Raw genomic sequence first — 24,131 nt, 5'->3', positions numbered from 1 at the left:
TTTTAATAGATAAAGAAAAAAATTACCAATTTTGGTTAAAAATTAGCAAAGCCGCAACGCTGCTCCGCATTTTACGAAATTGGCAACCGGTAATAAAAACTCGGATTTTTCTAAATTGGTAGCTGGTGCAAAAAAAACTGATTTCATTTTTAAAAGTGGAATGATAAAAATAAGTGGCCTTGACCAGTGCGCTTTTCTCAAAATTGGTAACCGGTACTAAAAACCCGAGTTTTCAGAATAGGTAACCGGTACAAAAAAAAATCGTTTTTTTTTAATATTCTTGAAGTGCCCCTGCAAGGGTAAAGTTTCAATTCAGTACGACCACTTTTTTTTCTAAATTTGTCCATTTGTGCGCTGGTTATAGTAGAAGCGATACGGTAATTTTAAGCAGTTTTTTTTTTTTTAATTAAAAATATTGACAGTGGAATTGAGCGATATAACATTTCCATATTTTGATTAAAATAATTTTCCTGTGCGGAATTTTTTAAGTGCCACATTGACTGTTCCAATAATTCTCGAGACATCAGCGTAATCAACGACATGTCACGCCACTAGTTAGATCAAAAGCTCAGGTCATAACTAAGCAAAACAAGGAAGAAAGTATGCCGCCCTATGTTACTTATGACCAGGGAACCGATTTTTATAACCTAAAAACCTATAAAAAAAGGCCAAATAAAATAACGCAAAAGGCTAGAATAGGCAAAATAAAATAGCAAAATAGGCAGGAAAGGGCACTAAAAACCGACAAAAACTGGAAAATAATTAAAAAATACATTTATTTTGGATATGTTTATTTTACAAGTAAAAGTGAAAAACTATGAACTAGTTTCATTGTATGAAACTTTAGCCGTCATCGATTCGCCACTTCTCGCTCGCTATGTTTGAGTTCCGGTCGCTTCAAGAAGAATTTTGTATGTGAAAGCAACAACCAAGTTAGCTAGCACGGATAGACGATAGCGAGTTTGGTTGTACCTCATTGAGTTCGTTCGTTTCGCCACTCGTTAACTGTTGGCGAATCGATGACGGCTTATATTTAAATCTTTGGCATTTTTTCTCTTTTCGAGTTTTTACCACAGAATACTTTAATCTCTATAGTTGTAGTAACATTGAACTACAAGATGCATTTTGAAGTTTTCTGGCAGCGTTTTCATTCGATTTTTGCGAAGAAAAACCTTGAATATACTAAACATGAACTCCACGTGGGTTGATACAAGTGGCGCCCAATTTAAATATGCAGCGTTTAAAAATTCCATATTACCAGGAATAAGGCCTTTGCCCTTGCCTTTTACAATTAAAGGTAGAAAACGCAAACAAAGGCAATTTCCATAAAATCCGTTTCCTGCTTATGACAACAAAAAATTCCTTTCTACTTTGGCAAAAAATTAAGCAACTATTTTATGAACTAAGCTACAGCTATCTCTAGAATTCCACTGTGATGTCACTTAGCGGTAACAGCTATTGGCGCCAGTGTCATTGTCGTGAAGTAACCATTGTCAAGACTGCGTGAGGCACAATGACCAACAAAGAAGAAGAAGAAGAAGAAGAGAAAACAAAAAAGAATAAACAGAGAAGTGTCACTTATGAATGGACAAGTGAAGACGTCGCGACGCACGTTGACCAAGCACAGCTGTTTGTGACAGGCATTGCACTAGGAGCACACACACACACACTCACAAATACTTTCATAAAAGTGTCCTTCAGCGCGTTGGGCTGCAAGTGTATAGCAAGGATAACTCAATAGCGATAACAAAAATAAACAAAGAAAGGCGGAAGAAAGGTAAGCGTAATGAAACTCGGATGCAACAGTGCAGACCAGCAGGATACTCAGTTGCGACCATCTGTGTGTGTGTGTCTTATCTTGTTGACCCAAAGGATGTATGTATATATGAATACGTGCGGCTGTCTTCTAATTGACCTGCGTAGCCGCTGTTGCTAGTAGTTGTTAAGGCAATACAAATGGCATACCAGCTACGGCGCCTTAGTGTATGCAATAGCAAACAGGCGAAGCGAAGCGACAGCGACAGTGCGCGTGCACTATTTATATGAGTGTGTAAGTATGTAGCAGCAGACTGTGTATTTTTAAAAAGGTGTTGCCAACCAAGCATACAGCGATTTACCGCCGTGAAGGGCAGATTACAGGTGATGAAGGAAATGCTAAAGAAAACATTGTATGTAAGTGTATTAGTTATAAAGGCTATTTTGCTTCCTTGCGCCTTTATTCGATTTTCACTAACCCTCCTCCCTCGCCTGCCTGTCTACGTGGCATTTTGCTTGTCGCGCACAATTGGCAAATGAATGGACGCAGAACGTTACACTAATTGACACTTTTCATTATATTTTTTTGCTTTTCATTGTAGCGAGCGTGTTGCAATTGCTTTGAAGGCGACAGTGCAAATGTGCAATGAATTGTAATGAGGTTTAAATGAAATATATCAGTGAAAGAGAAAATACTAAAGAATGTTAACCGCGGCTAGTGAGATTGTGGTTCAATTAGTGGCCGCTTTTGAGTTCCGTTTTTAATATGTGCGCTTGAGCGTGGCGGAAATGGGATTTAAGGATATGCGGCGAATTGTAATTGACGGATTTGCACACAGGCGGGATTTTGTTTTTTTTGTTATTTTCTCTAACCTTTTTCAAAGCCATTACACTCGAGGCCTTCAAATTAACTAAATTTCACAAAGGCCAAATGTAAAGTCATACATTTTAGATCTTCTTTTTGAATATTTAACAGAAATTTTAACTCCTTCCCAACTGCCCAACGAACCTTCATTAATTACTTTCTTACCACGAAGAAGCGTTTATACAGCTTCAAACCCATTTTTTATTAATTTCTTTCTATTTTGTGTTTAAGCCTGCGTCAGTGACAGAATGGTGTGGGTCTGATGGATTTATTTTAGTTTTGATTAATGAACAATCGAGGTCAATTTCAGTTCTTTGCTAATTCTAGAACAACACGAGCATGAAATTGGTCTGAGTGTGTAGTGAAATTTTTGTTATCAGTTAAAAATTCGCACGCACAAAAAAAAACATCAAAGACAGTAACAGAGAAATCGAGTCAAAGCTTTCAAACGCCTCTCTAGCGATTTTAATGAACGAGGCATACGAAAAATTTATGCTGAGGTTCAGCATTGGCACTTTGCTATTATCGTAGTAAATTTACTATGTTTAAAAAAAAAAAAATTAATTTGCTAACCTACGACGCTTTATCTTATTTCAACTACGCTTTATTATTTCATTTATTTAATAAAACACTAGCGGCCTTCACGCCGAGCTTGGTACTCGGTAACTCGGTGTTCGGCAATTTTTCCCCATGTATCGTGGTCTCAAGCATGACAATATTCCTGGTAGTTGGTAAACAGCAATCAGCTGTTCGATATTTATTCAATTTCAAATTCGCCAGCTGCCGAAAGGCATAACAGCCAAATGTTTAATAATTTTCGATTTCCCACTTTTTTGGGCATCTTTTCCGAATTTTACCGTCAACTTGAATTGAATTGTTGTGAAGACCCCTACAAATACTTTAAAACTGTGTGTATTACCTTAAAACCAGGCCTTGAATTGAGATCAAAACAGATTCTCTTACTGCAAATTGTTCGAGAAGCGTCTGAGCAACAACACCTGCAGCATAAATAGGCACAGCTGGTCAAAGAGATATAGCCTTTACCGGATGTCATTAACTGACCGAGAGATTAAATGTGCGAGAAGGATGCGATGTTCATTCCGACCTGCTTGCCCTTTCCAGATCGATTCGTTGCCAGATTTTTTGCAAGCTATAACAGATACACAATGAAGAGATGGGGCCTCTCTGCAAAACTTATGTAATGGCAATATGAAACCATCATCAAGCCAATAACGTTATATGGGGCATTGTGTGGTGGAACTCACTGGAAAAGGCCACTCTTGTTAGGAAGCTAGAGCGCGTGCAAAGGGCGACAGTCGTTGGAATCAGCGGGGCGCTCGGGACCACTCCTCTTCTAAGGCTAAATGCTATGCGACATTGCGGGCAAAGTAGCGGCGTTTCGCGCAGCCATTAGGCTCAAAAGCTCTGGGTAATCTTTCAACCCAGCGCACGAACACTCGCCAATTCTCGAAAGCTTCGACTTCCTGCCGGAAGAAATGCACCGCAGTCCTCCGAGGCTGGCCCCAAAAGGATCCTTCCCCAAGCACATCCCCCCGAGGGACGAATGGGAGAAAGGTAGTCTCTAAAGAATAGGTCCAATAAACATCTTCGCGGATGGATCGAAGGTGAACGGTAGAGTTGGAGGAGGTGTCTAATGTCAGGAACTCTCAGTAGATATTATGTTCAGACTGCCGGATCTCTGCAGCGCCTTTCAGGCCGAGGTGGCCGCTATAAAAGAAACAGCCGATTGGCTAGGCACCAGTGGATTGTCGACAACGAGAGTAAAAAATTTTAAAAAAAAATTTGCGAAAATTGGGTATGTGAAAAGACTAATTTTTAAACAAAAGAATAGTGGTAACTTTACTGGAAAAATATAAATATTACTCTTTTTTAGATAACTACTATACAGTGTCCAGGTCAAGAACTTAACGCGCTGAAAAGAATCCCAAATTTATAGCGAAAAAGCATTGGCTTTTTTAGCCGGTTAATGTGTGGCGTATTATAATATACCTAAAATTTTCATGCAATCTGTATTAAAAAATTATGGTTGAGTATTTTATATTGACAGTTTTTAATTAATTTTAGTTCATGTTTCTTCAGTAATCAAATATACTTGCCTACTCATCTGCTTCCTCTTTGTCAAAACCTCCTCTTCGTATAACCTCAATAAATATTTTTACTGAATATTACTGCGACTATTTTCAACTTCAGTTATCTACATACTTGACAGCTGATTAAATACTTTGTTCTTTTTTGTGTACACATCATCATACAATTTTATGCTTATTAAATTTCCAATTTTATAGCGTCAACTTGTCTGGTCATCAATCTACGCAGTTTTCGAAATACTTAATAAAGAATGAATTGAACATAAATAAAGACGTATTGAATGAGTTGTGAGCGATGCTATTTTTGAGCATCACCAAAGTGTTGAATGAGAACTATGACGCATAAATACATTTAAAATAGTTCATACACAATGTGTGTGCACTTATGTTGGTCTGAGAGTATGTAAAATTATCCCAGCAGGAAAAAATATTCAATGTGGGCGATTAAAGAAAAAATAAAAAAAAAATAAAACAAATCGGAAGTGTTTCTAAAAGGATATCGAAGCTAATTTTTTTTTCAAGGCTGACGTGTATGATATCCCTCAAACAGCATCTTTATTTGCAAAGCGGATGGACCATTGAAGCGATCCAATACCCTTTCAAACTTTGAGAACTTCTTTATTTCCTTCCGTAATCTTTTCCTAGTAGCCCTCTTTTTTGGAATTTCTCATGTTTAAGCTACAATCCTTCTTACAATCAGCAATATTTTTGTTCGACGTAAGTTCTTCTAATGAGTATCTATTTACTCTCTTGATAAAATTTCAAAACTGTTTTCACTAAAGTAAAATGTAAGCAAAAGGACAATTCAGAGAAAAAAAATTTACGAAGAAAGTTAAACCGACTGCTCTACAGCTGCTAGCTGTTCGAAATGCCTTGTTCCACCCAAAATATTCAACGTTAAATGTGTGGAAAGCCGAAAAAGGTGTGTGTGTGGATCCCGCGGCTGAAATGAAATTTCTTCCTTCTCTATTATCCATATTATTCTCTTTTATCCGCATTACTAATGAACTCGGATAACCAAAGTTTAATTAAAAATTTTGAAAAGGTGACAACTCTCTTAAAAATTTAAAAAATATTCCATAGTTACAGTTATAATGCCGAATGCCAGAATTCATCTAAATTCGTTCAGCCCTTTCTAAATGGCGAGAAGTCTCGCAGTGTTCAGTTTCTCCAATTTTAAATCACCCTGTGCCGATAAAAAATTCTAACTTCAAAATCTGCTGATCATTTTTGAAATTCGAAAGTATAGTACAGATCTGATGAACCTTATAAAAAATGCCTTCGCATATGATATGCATACTTAGTTAGACAGATATGATTTTTCGAAAAGGTGGTAACCCTAATCAAAAGTATTTTCTAACTAATTTTATTCCAAAACTGCTTCGTTTGTTGATAATAATAATAAATAAATAAATAAATAAATAAATAAGTTAGACCTTTTAAACAGGTGGCAACCCTTTTGAAAAGTATTTTCAAACTAAAATACTCCTAAACCTTTTTCATCAGACATTGGGATACTTATTTCAATTAAGTGAAAAATTAAGTTGAATTTTAATTTTTAAACATGTGGCAACGCTCATAAATATAGTTTGTAAATAAAGACTTCTCAAACCCATTTCAATTGATACCTTTTTAATAATGTACTTAACGTAATAAATAATTTGAATTTAGCTTTTTAAGCAGGTGGAAACCTTCTTCAGACACCGCACAAATTTTCTAATTGTTGAAACTAAGGATTTCTTAACAATCTTTCGTTAAACACACATATTGTAATATTCCATATAACTTATGTACAATTTCATTAAATTCTACTCTTCAAACAGGTGGCAACCCTCTTCACAAATATCTTGAAACTTCAACTTTTTAAAATATCTTTATTCTGACAGATGTTGTGACACATATGAGAGCCCTCTTACATGTCGTTAAGCCAAAAAACATTTTCAAACACATCACACACCGTCGTCAAAAGCGTCACAACTCAAAATAATACGTTCGTCAGAAAATGTGAAAAACTATTTCGTAGCACATGCTAATCATAAGGGCAAGGGCGATTTTACCTTCGGTTTTTTTAACAAATTATAACAAAAATTTGCTCCAGCTCTTGCTGAAAGGTAAATAAAAAAGCTCTGTGTACATTTTTAGCGCATAATTTCAAAAATGCCAAATTTTGAGTTGTGACTCTTTTGAAGACGGTGTGCGACATTTCCATTGATATCTGTATTGCAATAATTGATTTTAATGATGCAAATCTGATGACATTAACTAAAAATACCTTAGTTCTTTGTCTAATAATGAATTTTTATCTTAATCTCAATCTCAATCTCAATCTCAATCTCAAACTCGATCTTAATGTTAATCTTATTCTTAACCGTGACCAATCGCGCCACTATCCCCACTTTCTTCCGTCGCCTTTTCACTTGGAATAAGACCCCAACGAGTGTGTCGCTTTTTCGCTTAGTTTATTTTCTTAGAGGGCTTGTGGACAGTTTTACCGTAAATTCTTTAATGCATTCCAAGTGTCTGTGAACGAGTAGATTCCCACGCAGATGTGCACAAGTATTTGGTCCGCTAAATCCGAAGCATTTCCCACTCATCCAAATATGTACTCTCTTTGCTAATGTCACTTTCAGTTGCAGACGAATATTTGTATGAATATGTGTGCCCGATCGAAAGTGACTGCAAACGCAGATCCACCAAAAATAAAACAAAAAAACAACAGAAACAAAAAGAAGCTGTGCATTTAAACGAATGCATTTGATGAAAATTCGCTCTCGCTGCTACTCACGCCCACTACTAACAACAGCAATGCCATCACAGCCAAAATTGTCGTCACTGTCGCCGTAAAACTACAACTAAAAATAAATGGCATCACATAAATGTCAACAGCAATTTTCTAGCAGTCGGTCATAAAAAGAAACGTTTCATCGAATGAGTTGGGTTTGGGTAAAGTTTGCGCATCAACTTAAGTACACACAAACACACACAAGCTATTTAATTTATTCGAAAATGTGCGTGCATTTCTCGAATTTCGTGAAATAGGGTATATACTCTGTTGCATTTTTAGTTTTTGTTTTTAGCAAAGCAAAAATTTATTTTTGTGTTTTAATTTATTTCTGAAGCTAAGTGCTGCGCAAAAAATGATGCACAAAACAAATGAAGAGAAATAGTTTTGAGTGTACACACACGACGACTGGCGAGTTACTCGACAGTGCACTCACTGCATGCAATCCTTAGAGAGATGTACTTTTAGTTTTCTTTATTTTTCTGATTATTTTTTCATTTACTGTTTTACCAGCAACCATTTACTTTCTTGCGCTTACTTACCCTCTTCAATCTTTTTCCTTTACAAGTTCCGGCATAAATATGAAATCAATAATTCTCTTGGCATTTAGCGTTGCTTCGCTGATTTTTAGTGAAGTTCATTTTTTGGCGCATCTCGCTCTGCTGCGCCGCGCCCTTTATCTTCCGGCAGTTGGTAAGTATTTGTCGTTGCATCTTTGCCCTCTGCAAATAATAATCGTATGTTGACATTTTCACTACAACTTCTTTCTGCGCGTACAGTCGCATTGTATATTTGTTCAGCAAAGATAAAATATTACTTGTGTCGCAGTTGGCCCAACGGGATACACGAATTCTCCTCAGGCGCATTGTAGTTATATTTTTGTTTACTAATACTTTAGCTTGTACATATGTACGTAGAAGCGCAAACACTTATTGAGAAGCAAAAAAAGAAATAGTTGCCACGGAAATTCAAGAAAACCGAAATTCGCTAAATCGCTTTAAAATCGATGAGCATAAGATTCGATAACTACACGATTACCGATGAAAAACGATGACAATATTTACGATAAGAGCAAGGTTCTATTTACCCATCAGTTCACAAGTTCAGATCATAATTATCGATAAATGTCTACATAAAGTAATAAAAGTTAAAAAAAAAAACAGCGATAAAAATGCAAAGTATCAGAGTATTTCCTCTTTTGATATCGATAATTTTTTGTTAATAAAAACGATAATTAAATAGCTATGTATATCGATAAGAATAATTATATGTATGTAAATTTATGGGATTGTCGTTTCATATACCAACTTTTAGTTGTTTATTCTTAAGGAATAAAATTTTCCTTGCAAACTAACGCTAGGATTCCCTGCCGTATTGAAAATATACATATACTGTTAGTATGTATTAATATACATACACATATCGATATGCATATTTATTTAAACAAGGAAAAGCAATTTCAAAAACTTTATACACAGAAACACAGACTGCGATATCGATAAATATATCGGCAATGGTACAGATAACGATATTCGCGAATAAATCGATAAAAATAATTATATATCAATCGATAGAAATACTACTTTTAGTTGTTCTATTCTATCGCAAAAAAAAAAAATAATTTTTTAAAGTTACCGCCAAGCGTCTCTTATTTGCTTATAAGCAAATTAGAGTGGTTAAAAAAAAAAACACTCTTTTTGGAAATTCATAAACGCTAAATCAAAATTGTGTTATTTGTGATAAAAAAAGAGAAGCGTATTTTTATTAGAATTTTGATTTTTTATAAAAACGATGATGTTCTCCTTTTTTTTCGTGACATGTTAAAGTCTATGTAAGAACGTTGTTTTTATATGTATTTACTCAAGTATTATTGGTAGGGACACGAATTTCGATACGATACGATACCATATCGATACTTTTGGCATTCGATACTGATATTTTCTACTCGATAGTTTTAAAACGATCTTTTTTGGAATCGAGTACCAGAACCCTAATATCATATCGAATGGCATAAACTCACATTACAACGATAATGTTATTAACAATTCTTCCCGATATAAATTGGACTTTCAAGAGCAGAAATTTGTAATATAGTTAGGATTGCATGTGGAGGAATTTGAATCCGCGGCCTCGGTGTTTTAAGTCAACACCTCAGTCTCTACGTGTTGTTACACAATACGTTAGTGTTTGACCGAGATTCTCCTCCGATTTGTCGCGCGCGCCTCGATGTTGTGGCACAAAAGGGGTCCCTACAGTTTTAGGTCGACTCTGAACGGCGATTATGTTTTACTGGGAAGCTGTTTTTCATTTTCAAGCTTTGCGCACTTCTAACCATTACACCACAGCGGCCTATATACGAGACCTATATTCAGATAATTTTTTTGGATTTTGGTATCGATATTTGGAATATCGAGTGCTTTTATTAAGATATTAATGGGTACCCGATATTTTTAAAGCGATACTTTAAATGAGTACCATATCGATACTTTCTGTTTGATATCGTGTCCCTAATTATTGGGGAATATTCCCTTAATTACATGCCTGTCTTTTTCAGTTAGAATGGGCCTAGTGCCCGAAAATATACTTTCGGAAAAAAATTAAAACCTCGATACTAAACGATTTACGCATTGCCATGGGTTGAAACTTGTTACCAGTGGATTTCTGGGGTTGCTGATTACGAATTTGATGTCAGATTTCCAAAATTCAAAATGGCGGTACTAATATGGCGATCAATTTGAAAAAAATTATTGGATTTGTTTCAAACTCAGATCCGTAAACAGAAACTCCAGAAACCCATTGGTAACGAGTTTCAACCCCTGAAAATGCTTAAAACGTTCAATATCATCCTTTTAATTTTAGTAATTTTTTAACAAATTGATCGCCATATTGGATCCGCCATTTTGGATTTAAAAAATTGACGTCTGATTCGTAAACGGCATCATAAATAGCAATAATGTGGGGTAGCGTTTATGAATTTTTTTGAACCACTCTAATGCACATACATGCATACAGAAGTATATACATATCATAGGTATACGCTTTCACATATTTAAATATGTATATATGTACATCGCATCCAATATGTACTTACATAAATCGAAATTTAAAAGCTATTAAACGAGACCACAATTGTGGCCACAAGTGGACGCATTGGCAATGACAACGTAACAACAAAAACAACATGCTCAAACGTCATCAACACGAGAGTTGTCATCATTAGCATCAGCAACAGCAACAGCAACAGCCACAGCAACAGCCACAGCAACAGCCACAGCAACGGCCAATGTACTATGTATGACACTCAATGCTAGCTGCCAACAGCATACCTAAATTGCAAATGAAAGGATGAGCAATATAAGTACGTGCAACTACAACAACACATTTGGTAAAATAAGTAGCTGACAACAGCTGTTCCTGCGATGACGACATGACTACTATTTGAGATGCAATGCAGCAACATAACTAAAACCATCGAAGTATGGATGATATACATATGTAAATGTGTGTGTGTGTTTGTGTGCCACATGATGGCACTTGTTCGAATGCATTCGCTTGAGTGTGAGTATGAGCGCGCTTACCACATTTGTAAGCGTTGTGTGACCAATGCATTTGTACAGCATTGTTACTGAGCAATTAAAATGAACCCCAGTCAACTTGAAACCGCATGAAACAACAATAAATCTAACAAGAAACGCATATATTATCTACATATACACTTATGTACATATATACTCCTATATGCGTTACTTTGACAATTATATATATACATAAGTACTTATGTATATAGCTGTAACAGCATAGAGCTAACAGCGAGCAAGTATGTACATATGTATGTAGTAGGAGTAACAGCTTGGGAATAATAAAAGGCAAAAGCGAGCCATAACAACTACTTGGTGAACAAAATGCTCCAACGACCACTTTATGTTGTCCCCAAATCGCCCGCGCTTAGCCAACAATCCTACTGCTAGCTGTCAACTCGTTGCCCAAACACTCAATCATCATTCATATAGACCGTCCGTCAGTCACTCGACCAATTCGTCAGTCAGTCACTCGGTCCATTCATTTGTAGCTCAGCACGCTGGAACAGCTTATTGCTCTACTTTCCACACGCCCCACTCTCCACCTTTACCCTCTGCAGACACTTTCCAACTCAGGCCACTCCCGCCTGCTTTCATCTGCAATTTCTAGCTCACTTTGAGCGGATTAACTTTGGCCGTGTCGTTGACGTGACAATTGTGATTGTGTTTTGTTGTGGTTTTGCCGGTTGTTGTTGTAGTTGCTGTTCCTATGCTTGCTGTTGATATAGCCTTTGGTGCTTTGCCAACTTGACGGCCATTGTCACGAATGCTACTAGCTGCTGTTGCTGTTGCTGCATCGCTTCTGTTTACTCGATTGCTAGTCTGCTGTATGTACACTAGGGTAGCCCAAAAAAAGTAAAGGATTCTTCAGTACCAAAAAAAAATATACCAAAGGTTTTTTTTTACTTTGAAATCAAAAAAAAAATATTGAGAGGTCTAAGATTTCTGTGCATTTTATATGGGAATAAAAACAATTTTTAGAATTATGTACAATTCTTGAAAATCAATATTTTTCGATCGGAAAACTCTGTTTCTCTTCAAGAGACATCCAGAAATAATACCCAGTTGTTTATTTAACCATTGTTTTTATTACACATATTTTAGAAGTCCAACAAAAACACCAAAAAATTGCATTGGGAGACCCATAAAAAGTCGTTAGTATTAAAATATGACAAAATAAACAATTGGATACTATTATTGGAGGTCTCCTGAAGAGACACTGAGTTTATCTTTCCTTACCTTACTTTTTCCACATGATTTTTGGACCACCCTAATGTACACTGGGGGCCTTATTTTGACTAGTTTTTTCTATATTTCTTTTGTTCATTTCATGTTTAATATTTTTGTAGAAAAGTCCAGCTCTAGTCAAGGATTATCTAAATTCACATTTCAAACTTTGTACAAAAATCAGAAAAATTCAAATAAGCTTTTGAAAAGGTAATAATGTCAATAGACTTTATTTCGCACCAGCATGCGAAATAGTGTCAATTGACCTTATTTCCGTGGATCTTGTTACCTGTCACCCTTAAATCAATTTTGAGTTTGCCGAATTGCGAAAACAGGTTTCTAGAAAAATGTGAAAAATTTCACTGTTGCGCTCTTTGGTGGAAGTCTTAGGAAAATATAATGCAGAAATGGATTCCTCATACCAAACAACCACTTATAATATGTTTTATACAGAATTTAAGCACTTCTTTACGATACTACACCAGGGTGGTACAGCAAATGCTAAGGAACCCATTTTCGCAATTTGGCAAACTCCACATTGATTTTATACCCATGATTTCTTCGGAACATTTGTTTAGAATTGTACGTAGAATCCTTCTGTGCTTTACGCGCATAGTCGAAAAAATCTCCCATACAAATTGACCCACCCTAACGTATGTATGTATTTGCCTTGAGTGGTATACTGTTGGTGATATCAAACTTTTGAAGTGCTTTGATTGCTTCATTCACAAGTTAACGTTGCTTTTGTTGTCATTTTACGTTGCTATTCTTAACGTTGTGTCGTATGTATGATTTGTTGTTGTTGGGCTGTGAATGCTGCCCATAGGCAAAATAGTGTAGCCCTTGGTGCACACCAAAAGCTGACCGCAAAATTCAACTTTCACTCACTCACTCATTTCGAGTAGCTGAAAATGTAATTTCTTATAGAAAATTGCCAATATTAACAAAAAAGTACTCTTGCAATTACAAACAGGTTCCTCTTCAGATAAGGATCGATCAGGTCGACTGTATATGTGACCTATAGAACATAGCGTTCACAGTGAGAAAAATTCTAGGAGCCACAATGAGGGTCAACTAGTGGCGTTCCTTAAATGAAAACAAGTAAGAGCAGCGCTAAGGAAATATTATTTGAAAACCTAAAAGCAACCAGCGCTCAATCATAAACAAGTTGGTCAAATTTTCAAACACACATATCTAGGTATGTAAATTTGCATGTGAAGGAATTTTTTCAGCCATTTTCGTTTTGCGTAGAAATATTTCAAAGTTAGCTTAGAAGTGAAAATACAAGATAGGTACTCAAGTCCAAGCTTATGACACTCTCATTTATATTTTTACACGTACATATACATCCATAAATTACAAATGCATTGAATACTTCGAAGACGAATGCATGCAGAAAGAGATGCCAACTGTGAGTATTCGAACCTGTCATTTACTGACAAATAAAATTTTCATGCATAATTTTGCAATCACCAATATTATTCGAAGCAAGTATGTACATACGAATTTCTATGTATGAGGATGGAAAAAATGCAAAAAAAAACAATCATGCTACAAGAACACACAACCCACTGAAATGGACCAACGTTCTTAAGCAAAATATGAAAATGTAAATAGATAGCATTCGCTTACCCACACACTTTTCCAATGAGCTCAGACTACTCTCGTTGCTTTCAAGGAAAAGCGGAAAAACAAACTTTTCTTTTTTGCATTGAAGCCCATCCACCCATAGGTCAACTCACATTTTGTTTGAATTACCAGACTGCCGTCACACTGACTGTCTAGCGGCGACACCTAACTAATCACCTACAACACACAACACACAACACCAACACATCCAGCTTGAGTATCTTGCCACTTGCCACACAATATTGAGTTGCAACAAACAGGATACAATTAACTAATGGAAAAAGGAAGGAAATGTTGTTGTTGTGCGACGTAAATGAGTGGTGAAAAATTGGAAAGCTAAAGAAAAAAATGGAGGAAATAAAATGCGATGAAAAATGAATGAGTTGTCTTGATGGAGCAAACTTTTGCCGGTTGGTTAGTAGCTGGTGGATGACACAATGGATGGTTCATTGACCATGTACGCACACAAAAATGCACTTTTGATAAATTGAATTGCATTGCATTGGAAATGGAAAGCAGCTCATTTTTGAATTATATAAATGGATTAAAGACATTTTTAATTTAGCAAATTCTCACCAATGGAATTGAAATGAATATACTACTTAAGATGGTTATCCGTTCCTATAGCCAAGCCAAGCGACCAACACCGACGGAGCTTACAAAACTGCTCAATCTTCTAAAAAATTTTGAGGAAAATAGTGGGGGGGTGAAATAACACAAACGGCAATAACGCAAATTTGTGTTATTTCCCATTTGAATGTGAAATAACACAAATTTGCTTAATTTCATTTCTCGTTGAGCAATAAGACCAACTTTTATACTTAACAATTTGAGTAATAAAGCAAACTAGTGCACATATGCACGTAGTCACCCAGTTACATTTGACAAAAAGTAGTACATGAACAAGTTAAATGGACGGATTTGTAAGTATACAATTTTGAAAGTGCCGGGCGTCGCGGCGGTCCGCGTTCGCGCGCGCGCCCCCCGCCACCCCGCGCCGCGTTCGACGTCACGCTCGCGTCCCCCGCCCCTCCCCTCCTTTCGCAATTATGTACTGGTGCCATAATAACCGTTTAGAAAAAGGAAAAATGATAAAATAACACTAGTTCACTTCTGAAACTGCTTTTTAATGTCCAAGTAAGGAATTATTGTGTATGGTGTTATTGCATGCTGCATCCCACCCATAGTGGAATTTACCAGGTGCCACTGCTTTATTTGAAAATTTGCCTATAAAATGTGACTATAAGGCAGCCGAATGTCAGAAAATAAAGCGAGAAAGCCGTTTTATTACTTCATCTGTTTATTGCGACATGGTTCCATGCAAACAATTTAAAGTTTTCCAGCAATGTTTTTAACATATATTAAAAAGCATGCAGAAAAAATTCATACAAAAGCCCTATGTCCAATATGCGGAGCAGTTTTCAAAGACGATGCTTTTCCTATATTTTGTTATACTTTTCATAAGTAAAAATATTTCGTGAATATTACTTTCTTCATATGAATTATATCACATTTTTTGTTTAATTCAAGGCCTATCAAAAAGGTTTAGAGCATTTGAGCAAAAAAAACATTTGCCTGTATTTTGTTGTTGCTTCTGGTATCGAAGGTGCCAAAAACTGTTCTGATTTTTTTCTTCTACATCAAAGCGTGCCATGCGAAATACGAAAAAGGTAAAAAATTTAAATTGAAAAAATGAAAATTGTTGCAACTTTCTTTCTTAGTAAATTGGTTCGCTTCTCGAAGCATTGATCCACCGTCCTGTGCCAGGCCCAGTAATCAGCGGTTGCGCTGCTGAGTTGGGCGAGCTTTCCAAAAGCTGATATTTAATCGCTGGTTTTGTATGGAAAATGTTTCACATGCAAATAGATTTTAACAATTTAGAATTTTTGTGAGAAGAAATGTAAAATATTTGACATTTGACAAATCAGCTGCTATACTGATATTACCTGTTCAATGTGCCTTGGTTTAATTGTATTTTTGGAATAAACAAAGTTCTTTTTCCTTCTGTCAGTAAACTGTTTTTTTTTTACAAATAGTATAAATAAGCAATGGGAAATAAGGAAAAATTTGTTTTATTTCCAACCTTTGTTGGAAATAAAGCAAAACTCAGATTTTGGTATTATTTCCCATTTAAAAGTGAAATAAAGCAAATTTTGCATTATTGCCGTTTGTGTTATTTCACCCCCTCGAAAATAGTAAGGGCGCAGTGCAAGTTAGTCTTCGCTTCTATGACTTTCAGAAGAGTCGTGGTATACCGATGGAACATTTCAGGCGTCGCTTGATTTCATTGTTAGAGCACTTTTGGAATCAGAGAAACTGTTTTATAGCAAAATGGTCTCTGAAATGATGCATGCAATTTGATACAAATTTCCGTCATCGTTAGTCAAAGTTTGAAGACAAGCCGGTTCGAACTCTAACCCCCATCATTAGCTCGGAGAGGGCGAACCAAAATATTAACAGCACGGAATTACAAAGCAGTGGAGGACATAAAGGCAGAGAACTTTTCGGTGCAGAGAATTTAAGAAAAGTCGAAAAACTTTTTTGGTGCAAAAATTTAGTCTAAGCTCTAAGCTCACTTTTTATGCATAAGGTCGGCTGCATTCTTTTGGACTGTGGCACGATAGTCAAAGTTTCGGGCACAGATCGATGTTAAGAAGAAAAAGGAAGCACATGGTTAGCTTTACTACAAGGGAGCAATAAAGAGATATCGACGCTCTGTTTGGAACCTTGGTAAAAAATTTATGCACTGGCGGCTTCAAGACTTAATATTCAACTAGAGGTGGATGACATCTGGAGGTGTTCTTATGCTTTAGGAGGTTTGTTAACCCAAAGTGCTTGCGATATTTGAAGTAGCAGACTGGGCATTTAGCGAAAATTAGCGTGGACATCAAATGAGCGTCCTTTATCTGGAAACTCATCCGAAAACCTAAAAAGAAAAATTTATTTGATCGATTCTGAAAGAACCGAAGCAGATTTTTCCGGGCAAATAACGCTTTGGTATGCCCTTCGCGCCTTGTCTAGGAAAACTTAGCGTTGGTAGGATTGAAAAAGTTTCCAAGCATACATATATTCTCTAAAGATGTAGGATATATCTCACCCAAATGGTGCTCTAACAGGCCACTGCATCATAGGCAAATACTCAGAACGTCTCAGAGTGCCTTGCCATAGATGCTGCAGAAGTTGCAAGAACTATGAGGAGGAGGAGAGGGTATGGAGGAGCAGATTCGCATTCAGTGGTGTTATTTCTTTAGTTGCCTGACTAGTTTCATTCAGGTTTCAAACTGGTTTAGCAAACGGGAGTGAAAGCTCTTAGTAACTTGTGGCCTATGTGTGTCCCTGCGTAGCAGTGTCATCCACACCTACCTACCTATCCATCAGGCCGTCAGAGCATTATCGAATGGGATGATCATTTCCATGTTCGTCCGGGAGTGCTTTGATACTGTTCAACTCTTGGCAGGGAGAAACACGGCAACATTATGATGGGCACCAGCACACTCCTGGAATGAAGGTAACGAGGTCGCCGAAAAATTGCCTGAAAACTAGTCATCGTCCGGTCTTGTGGAGCCGGACCCCTTTTCGAATTCAGTTGCTCCTCCTGGAGATTTATAGTTACAAAGCGAGACATAGACGTGTGTTATTGTGCGGCCAGAGTAAGACTGAAATACTTTAATTTTTCCACAGTATGAGGAATTCTTCTACCAGACAGAGTTGCGTGATCTATTTGATGTTAAATCCACTTTTAATTAAGAAAGCTATTCGATTAATGATTTGATTAGTTTGTGAAGTCCTTTGTTACACCCCCAATCAATTAACTAACTAAAATCAAGAACAAAACTTTATCTCTGCATAAAGTACAAACATATTTTCGATATTTTTTTATTATCTGAGATGTGAATTTACAGCAGCAATAGTAGTTCGCAAGCGGCTAAAACATAACGAAGTTATTTACTTTGTATTACTGTTCTACGATGATAATTGCGGCTTCCTTTTGATATTTAACTACAATACAGTTATAACTGTCATTTAAGCTTCATTAAGCTGTGAACATAACCATATATACTTATCTATTATATCAATAGTGTCTATATATGTATGTATGTAGGTACATAATTCAATTAGTTAATATCATACTCATATGTACAGCCACACATGTCCTAAATGTTATAAATGAAATCTACAAAAGCATTTCAGCTTTTGTAACAAATAGTTGACATCTGTAATTCAAATGAAATGCCACAGCCAAAGCGATAGTGTTATGCAACTGCACGTATGTATGTATGTATGTATGTATATACATAACTTTATACGAATAAATTTCAGCAAATTTCAAATCAACTTGCAAGAATGCATAGTAAAATGCTAAGCGATTTCAAACGACTAACTATTTATAATGTATACAACATCAACATGTAGGAATCATCAGTGCAATTACAATTTGTATTGTATGTAGTAATTGCTAAGCAATTTAATGCTTGGATGAGAGTACTATTCCATTTGTTTCTAGTTTTAATCGAATTTGTTTATAATAGTTTGTTACAAGCGGTACTGACATTCCGACATTATTCATTTCATGTATTTGCAGATTCGACTAGAAAGCTGCAGGATGTGTTGCAGGAATTTTGTGCGCCACATGCCTCACCCAAATTCAATCCCGATGGGGTAAGTAGAGCTGAAGTATTTTGTGCCTAGAAATATTTCTTTGATAATGGAGGTAGTTTTAGTTTTTTGCCAACTAAGGATAAGGCTTCACTATAATTTAGTAAGATGCAGATTTTCTTTTATTTAAAAATAAAACACAACAAAATTTTTTTCATCATGTTTTTTCGGCTACGGCATGTATGTATGTGTCATCTAAACGCGTATGCTTTCATTCTTTAGCTCTGAAATCGTCTTGGTCATATTGGCATAGCTTCAGAGCTTCACGTAGCTTCAGAGCAAGAAATCCAATGGTATCAAATCGCACGATCTCGGCGGCCATTTGACCTTACGTTTTTCGTGAGATAATGCGCTCTGGGAGCTTCTTTCGCAATAGGGCCTTTATTTCTTGTGCTGTGTGGCAAGTGACACCGTCCTGTTGAAACCACATTTTGTCCAATTCCCTATCATCTAATTCAGGCCATAAAAAGTTTGTTATCATGTCATGATAACGTTCATCGTTTACCTTAACAGCGTTACCGGCACCGTTTTCGAAGACGTACGCCCCGATGTCTACGCCAGCCTAAAAACCCACACCAAATAAAGACTCGTTGTGGTTGCATGGTTTTTCTTGAATGACATGTGTGGATTTTCAGCCAATTTGACTTGTTCACTTATATATTTATATGAAAATGTGGCTCATCGCTCACGAAGGAATGCTTGAAATTTACTTCTTGAAGAAAACTTATTTCCATAAAAGGTTTGTATCTATCTATCTCTAAGGACAATTTACATGTCTTTCAAATTAATTTTAAATAATGAAAAAAAAGAAAGATCTGGCATCTTCCGATTAGTTTGTTTTCGTCTCAACGAAACATAAACAAAGTCCGTATTTCAACCATCGTTTTTAAGGTAGGGTTTCTGAATTTGCGTTTTTTTCGGGAGTGTCAGGAAACGATTTTGGTCCCGTCTCGCCCGCCCGCAAAATTTTAGACCTTCGCGATTCCGCCAATTTAAAATCAGTGCCATGGGTCCCGCGGGCCTCTATACCACGCGCCTATCTCTAGTTTGTGTTATTTTTATACTTTTAAGTTTTTTTTTTAATATTCACAATTTTTTAATTTAACATTTTTTGTTAATTTTTTTTTGGATTTTATTGTACATTGTTAGCGCTTTAACCAAACCCATTAGGCTATATACAAGATTTAGAAAAATTCAAAAAAATTTCGTCTAGATTTCGAACTTTTTTCTCTGAATTTTTCAAACAATTTAAGGTACGGAGTTTTATAGCCCATAATATTTAAGTATAACCAAAAATGTGCAGTTAAAAATTCACGTTGATTTTTTTTTTTTATTTTTTTGCCGCCAGTCTTTTGTGCTTTTTTTCATTTAACAATTGCCATTGATAAAACATTGCGTTGATTAATTTTTTTTTTGCGAACAATCATAGCGCGTAATTACATACGTGTCCATTTTTTCTTTTTATTTAAATTATCAATTAAAATATTTAGGCAATCAAAACTTTCTCGGGATTACAGTAAAATGAGTTTTGAATGAAGCACGATATGTTCGCCTTTATCGATATACATATCTACAATTATACGTATGTATATAAACAGTGTGCATTAAAGCGTTCGAAAATTAAAGCAATAAAGTAGTCTGTACATACTTTACCCAAACTTTTGGAAAGAAATTCGTAATATAAAGATAACTACAAAAAATAAAGCGGCAACGAAAGGTTTTATTTGTTTTTCAAACAAAATCATTCAACAAAAATGTACAAAAATGAGAAAAAATCTACATTTTTACTAGCCCAAATTTGTGCTACCAATTTTGGTAACAACTTACCAAGTGGCAACCCCGGCCATATCTTAAGCTCTTCGTTAACAATCGATTTATCCGCATTCTTGGAGTGTTTTAAATTTTTTTTTAGACATTTTTATCTGCTACAAGTGCGAATCGACGCACAATTCTCGCGCGTTTGATTACAATTCCCGCAGCATCAATCCCATCACTACCTTTCTCAACAACCCTTAGTGTTAGCCTCCCCTTCTGTTCGCAACACTTATTCGTTTCCCGGCGAGGTTTAAGGCGCATACATACATAGATAGAACATATTTTATTGCTGTTGTGATTCGAATCACGGTCTCTTAAGTGTTTAAACGTGCGCTGTTTGAGCATTGCTCGTAATTTTATTATCTCCGTTATGACGCGCAGAGCAGCAAGCCTTTATTGAGGCACATTTATATTTTTCGCATACACACATGCATCCTACATACATACAAATGCATGAATGTACTCTGTTTGCATACCTACGCACGTACATACATATGAATATGATACATAAACGAACCTATTTTAGACGCATGCAAACCGATTTGCCTGCATATCGCCAATTAACATTTAGGTTTTCAATGCTGGGATGATTAATGGCATACGCTGCTAATAACTACTTGTAAAGAAATATGTATATTCGATTAAAAGTCAAATCAGCTGCAATGGAATACGTAATAAATATGTATTTAATTTTGCAATTATTTGCAACCGTCTCTACTTACGTTTTTCTACCTTTGTCATTGTCTGTTGATTATCTATCTGTTGTCACTCAATTGAATTCAATCTTGTACTCGAAACTTACTTCACTGATCCTTTAATCTGTCTGGCACGTGTGTTACGAGTGATAACTTTGTACACGCAAAAGTGATTATGGCGGGGAAGAAAATATTTTGCTAAATAGCGAAGGTGAACGATACAAAGTGGTATTTGTATATATGTATAACGATATATAGCGGGATTTGTTGCAATTTAAGACGCAATTAGTCAACGACGTAGTGTAAACGTACGTTGACGCTGACATGATCTAGCTTATGTGATTTGCGTGTTAACGAACGGTGACGTTGCCGTTGCTTATCTCTCTATCTATCTCTCTCTCTCTATGCTATATGATATTTTCCGTCACTGTTAGGCTACGATTTTGATCACGAATACGACATGTATGTACATGTTCAATTAAGGGGCTTCCATTATATTTAAAAAAACACGATTAGGATTAGGAGTGTGATTGCGACTTTGAGCAAACCTTTTATTATTGAATCGTGCAATATTTGAAATCCTCTCTTAACAAAAGTTAAATGTTTTTTGGCGAGCTTTAGTTTACTGACTTTAGGGTAGTAGGAACGGGCAGTTTTCGAACGGGGTACTTGAGCTTCATGAATTTTGAATAAAGAAAAAGGCAAAAAAAATTTAATTACCTTATTAACTATAGACTACGGCGAACTTAGTTCTGGTATGGTCTCATGTACACACATATCGTTACTTTAATATATAAACTTTATTAAAACTAGTTCTTCAGTTGCATTTTTTTATTACACTGGTTTTTAATAAACACCAAACCTATTTATTGTTTTGATGTAGTAGTTGATTTTGAATTCGATTAAGTCTTTAGCAAGTAATCTATCGAGCTGAATTTCCAAAGAAAATAAGATTGGGCTTTTCTATATTAGGGTAGAATTTAAAATTATGTATCGGATTGCAAATAAAGCTACGCACAAATGTCGATGTTGGTTCTTTTTAGCGCCCTCTTCAAGAAAGCTTTCGTATTAGGAGGAGGTTTTGGGGAAATAGCAAACTTTTTCTGCGCCCCATTCTAATTGGCAACTAGTGTTGCATACTTCTAGGTACATCCTAAGCTAATCTGATAAAAAAGCCAAATGCAACCATGTCAGAATATACCGAAACTCACACAAAAGTTGTGGTAGGACGATATTTAACACCTGTACCTTATTTATTCCAAGATATTTATACACACATAATATTCGCATAACAAGGTAAAAAATTGTGAATAATTTTCACTTAATTTAATTCCTTTTCATGCAGTATTTACTATGACTTCAGATTGCCGTATATTTTACACAATTTTTCCATTACTAAATACATCATTAATGGACAGCAAAATATATTACTGCATATATTTAAATATTTATCATAAATTTTTCCATAAAAACGTATTTCGTAAAGGGAAAAAGAAGCCGTAAAAGCTAAAAAGTGCTAATGAGCAATCATTTTTTCTCCTATATCTTGAAACTAAAGCATCCCAGTCGGCTTGAGCTGTTATTGGTGCGTAGCTTTTTTTTTAAATTTGTCAGCTCATTTATATTTTACTGCCATCAAATACAAACTCTTCTTCTTCTCTATCGCTCTAACAACAAGCAAGCTTTAAGCTTTAAACAAACAGGCATTGCTGCTCGTAGTATGGTGCGCCTGTTGCTGCCTGCCTGCGCATCTGATCCGCGGCTTGCCATTAATCACGCGCCACTGAAGAACGCGTTCGTACTGTTGAAATTTCATACGTTTTGAATTTCGCTTGGTCTTGGCAAATTTTTGTTTTCGCACTTATTTTTAGCTGTTATGCGTAACGCATATAATTTTTCATTTGCAACGTCAAACCGTCAGTTTTTCATGCAAATTAGCATGCTCTGTTACATTTGCCACTTGCCACCATGGCTACTTTATTTTACTGGCTTACATACATATTTTTCAATTATTAGGCGACCCACAGTGTGGAAAATGCGCTTTTTTGTGACAAATCTAACATCTTGAGAACGAGAACAGCCAAAGAAAAAAATTTGAGAGTATTTTAAAGCTTTTCAGATGGAGAATTCTGGGAAAATGTTTTTTTTTTAATTATTTTTTCTTTCTTGACATGAAAACAATAACAAATGAAATTTTTTAAATGTTTTGCTGTACTTGCATCAAGGCATCCACGTCCATGGTCGCAAGAACCGTAAAACAAATTTTTTTTTCTTTTAAGTTCATCACTACGGTTTTTAGGTAAAAAAAATTACCTTTTATTTTGAAGCTCTCTTTGAATTAAGAGTTACGTTAGCTTGAAACACTTGAAAAATAAAATTCCTAAATTTTTTAATTTTTTTTGTCTGAAAACGGAACGTAAGGAATTAAAAAAATATATATATGTTGTTCGGTTATTCCGGCCATATAAATGAATTCCTCCAAAAACTTTTTAAAAATTCCACTGAATACCGTTTTCAGTTCAAAAATTTAAAAAAAAATTTAAGCATTTTTAAAGTCAAGATAATTTTTTTTTTTATCCAACAGGTTTAAATTTCCTCAATTCCATATTTTAAAAGCTTTAGAAAAACTGTTAAATTAATTTCGCTAGCTGTTCTTGTTCTCCAGATATAAGATTTTGCCACAAAACCAGCGCATTTTCCACACCGTGCGACCGTGGCGTGGCGGATGAGTAATGCGTATAAGTTAATTTGCGTGCGTTGTTCAACACTGACAGGCAGTCAGTCATCCGTTTTTTTTTTTTCAGCTTAAAAGCTCAAATTTTGCTAATAATTTGTAAATTTAAGTGAATTACCATTTCCAAGCGTGTAAGCAATTTTTATTAAGCTTCCTGTTGCAGAGCACTTGGCATTCATCATACGCCGCGTAGCACAGCGTTAGTTAAGGCAATAAGTGTGGTAATAAAAATACCACACAGCCAGACAGAGAAAATACGGTGTGAAATGCCATGAAGTTCAGTGTTC

General features: G+C 35.8%; 1 protein-coding gene across 1 annotated transcript in view; it reads left to right on the top strand.

Moving 5' to 3' along the window:
* Dgk (diacyl glycerol kinase 1) overlaps positions 1-24,131 on the top strand; it is a 178,269-nt gene that overhangs the window by 66,224 nt on the left and 87,914 nt on the right. The window contains exon 4 of the mRNA XM_017608996.1: positions 18,527-18,603. Coding sequence (XP_017464485.1) covers positions 18,527-18,603 — 77 coding nt within the window. The remainder of the gene's footprint in view (positions 1-18,526; positions 18,604-24,131) is intronic.

The sequence above is a fragment of the Rhagoletis zephyria genome, unplaced genomic scaffold (assembly GCF_001687245.7).
Source record: "Rhagoletis zephyria isolate East Lansing unplaced genomic scaffold, Rhagoletis_zephyria_1.1 Rzeph_scaffold_00180, whole genome shotgun sequence".
Lineage (NCBI taxonomy): Eukaryota > Metazoa > Arthropoda > Insecta > Diptera > Tephritidae > Rhagoletis > Rhagoletis zephyria.
The sequence above is the reverse complement of the archived record's forward strand: the minus strand, read 5'-3'. Positions and strand labels throughout refer to the sequence as shown.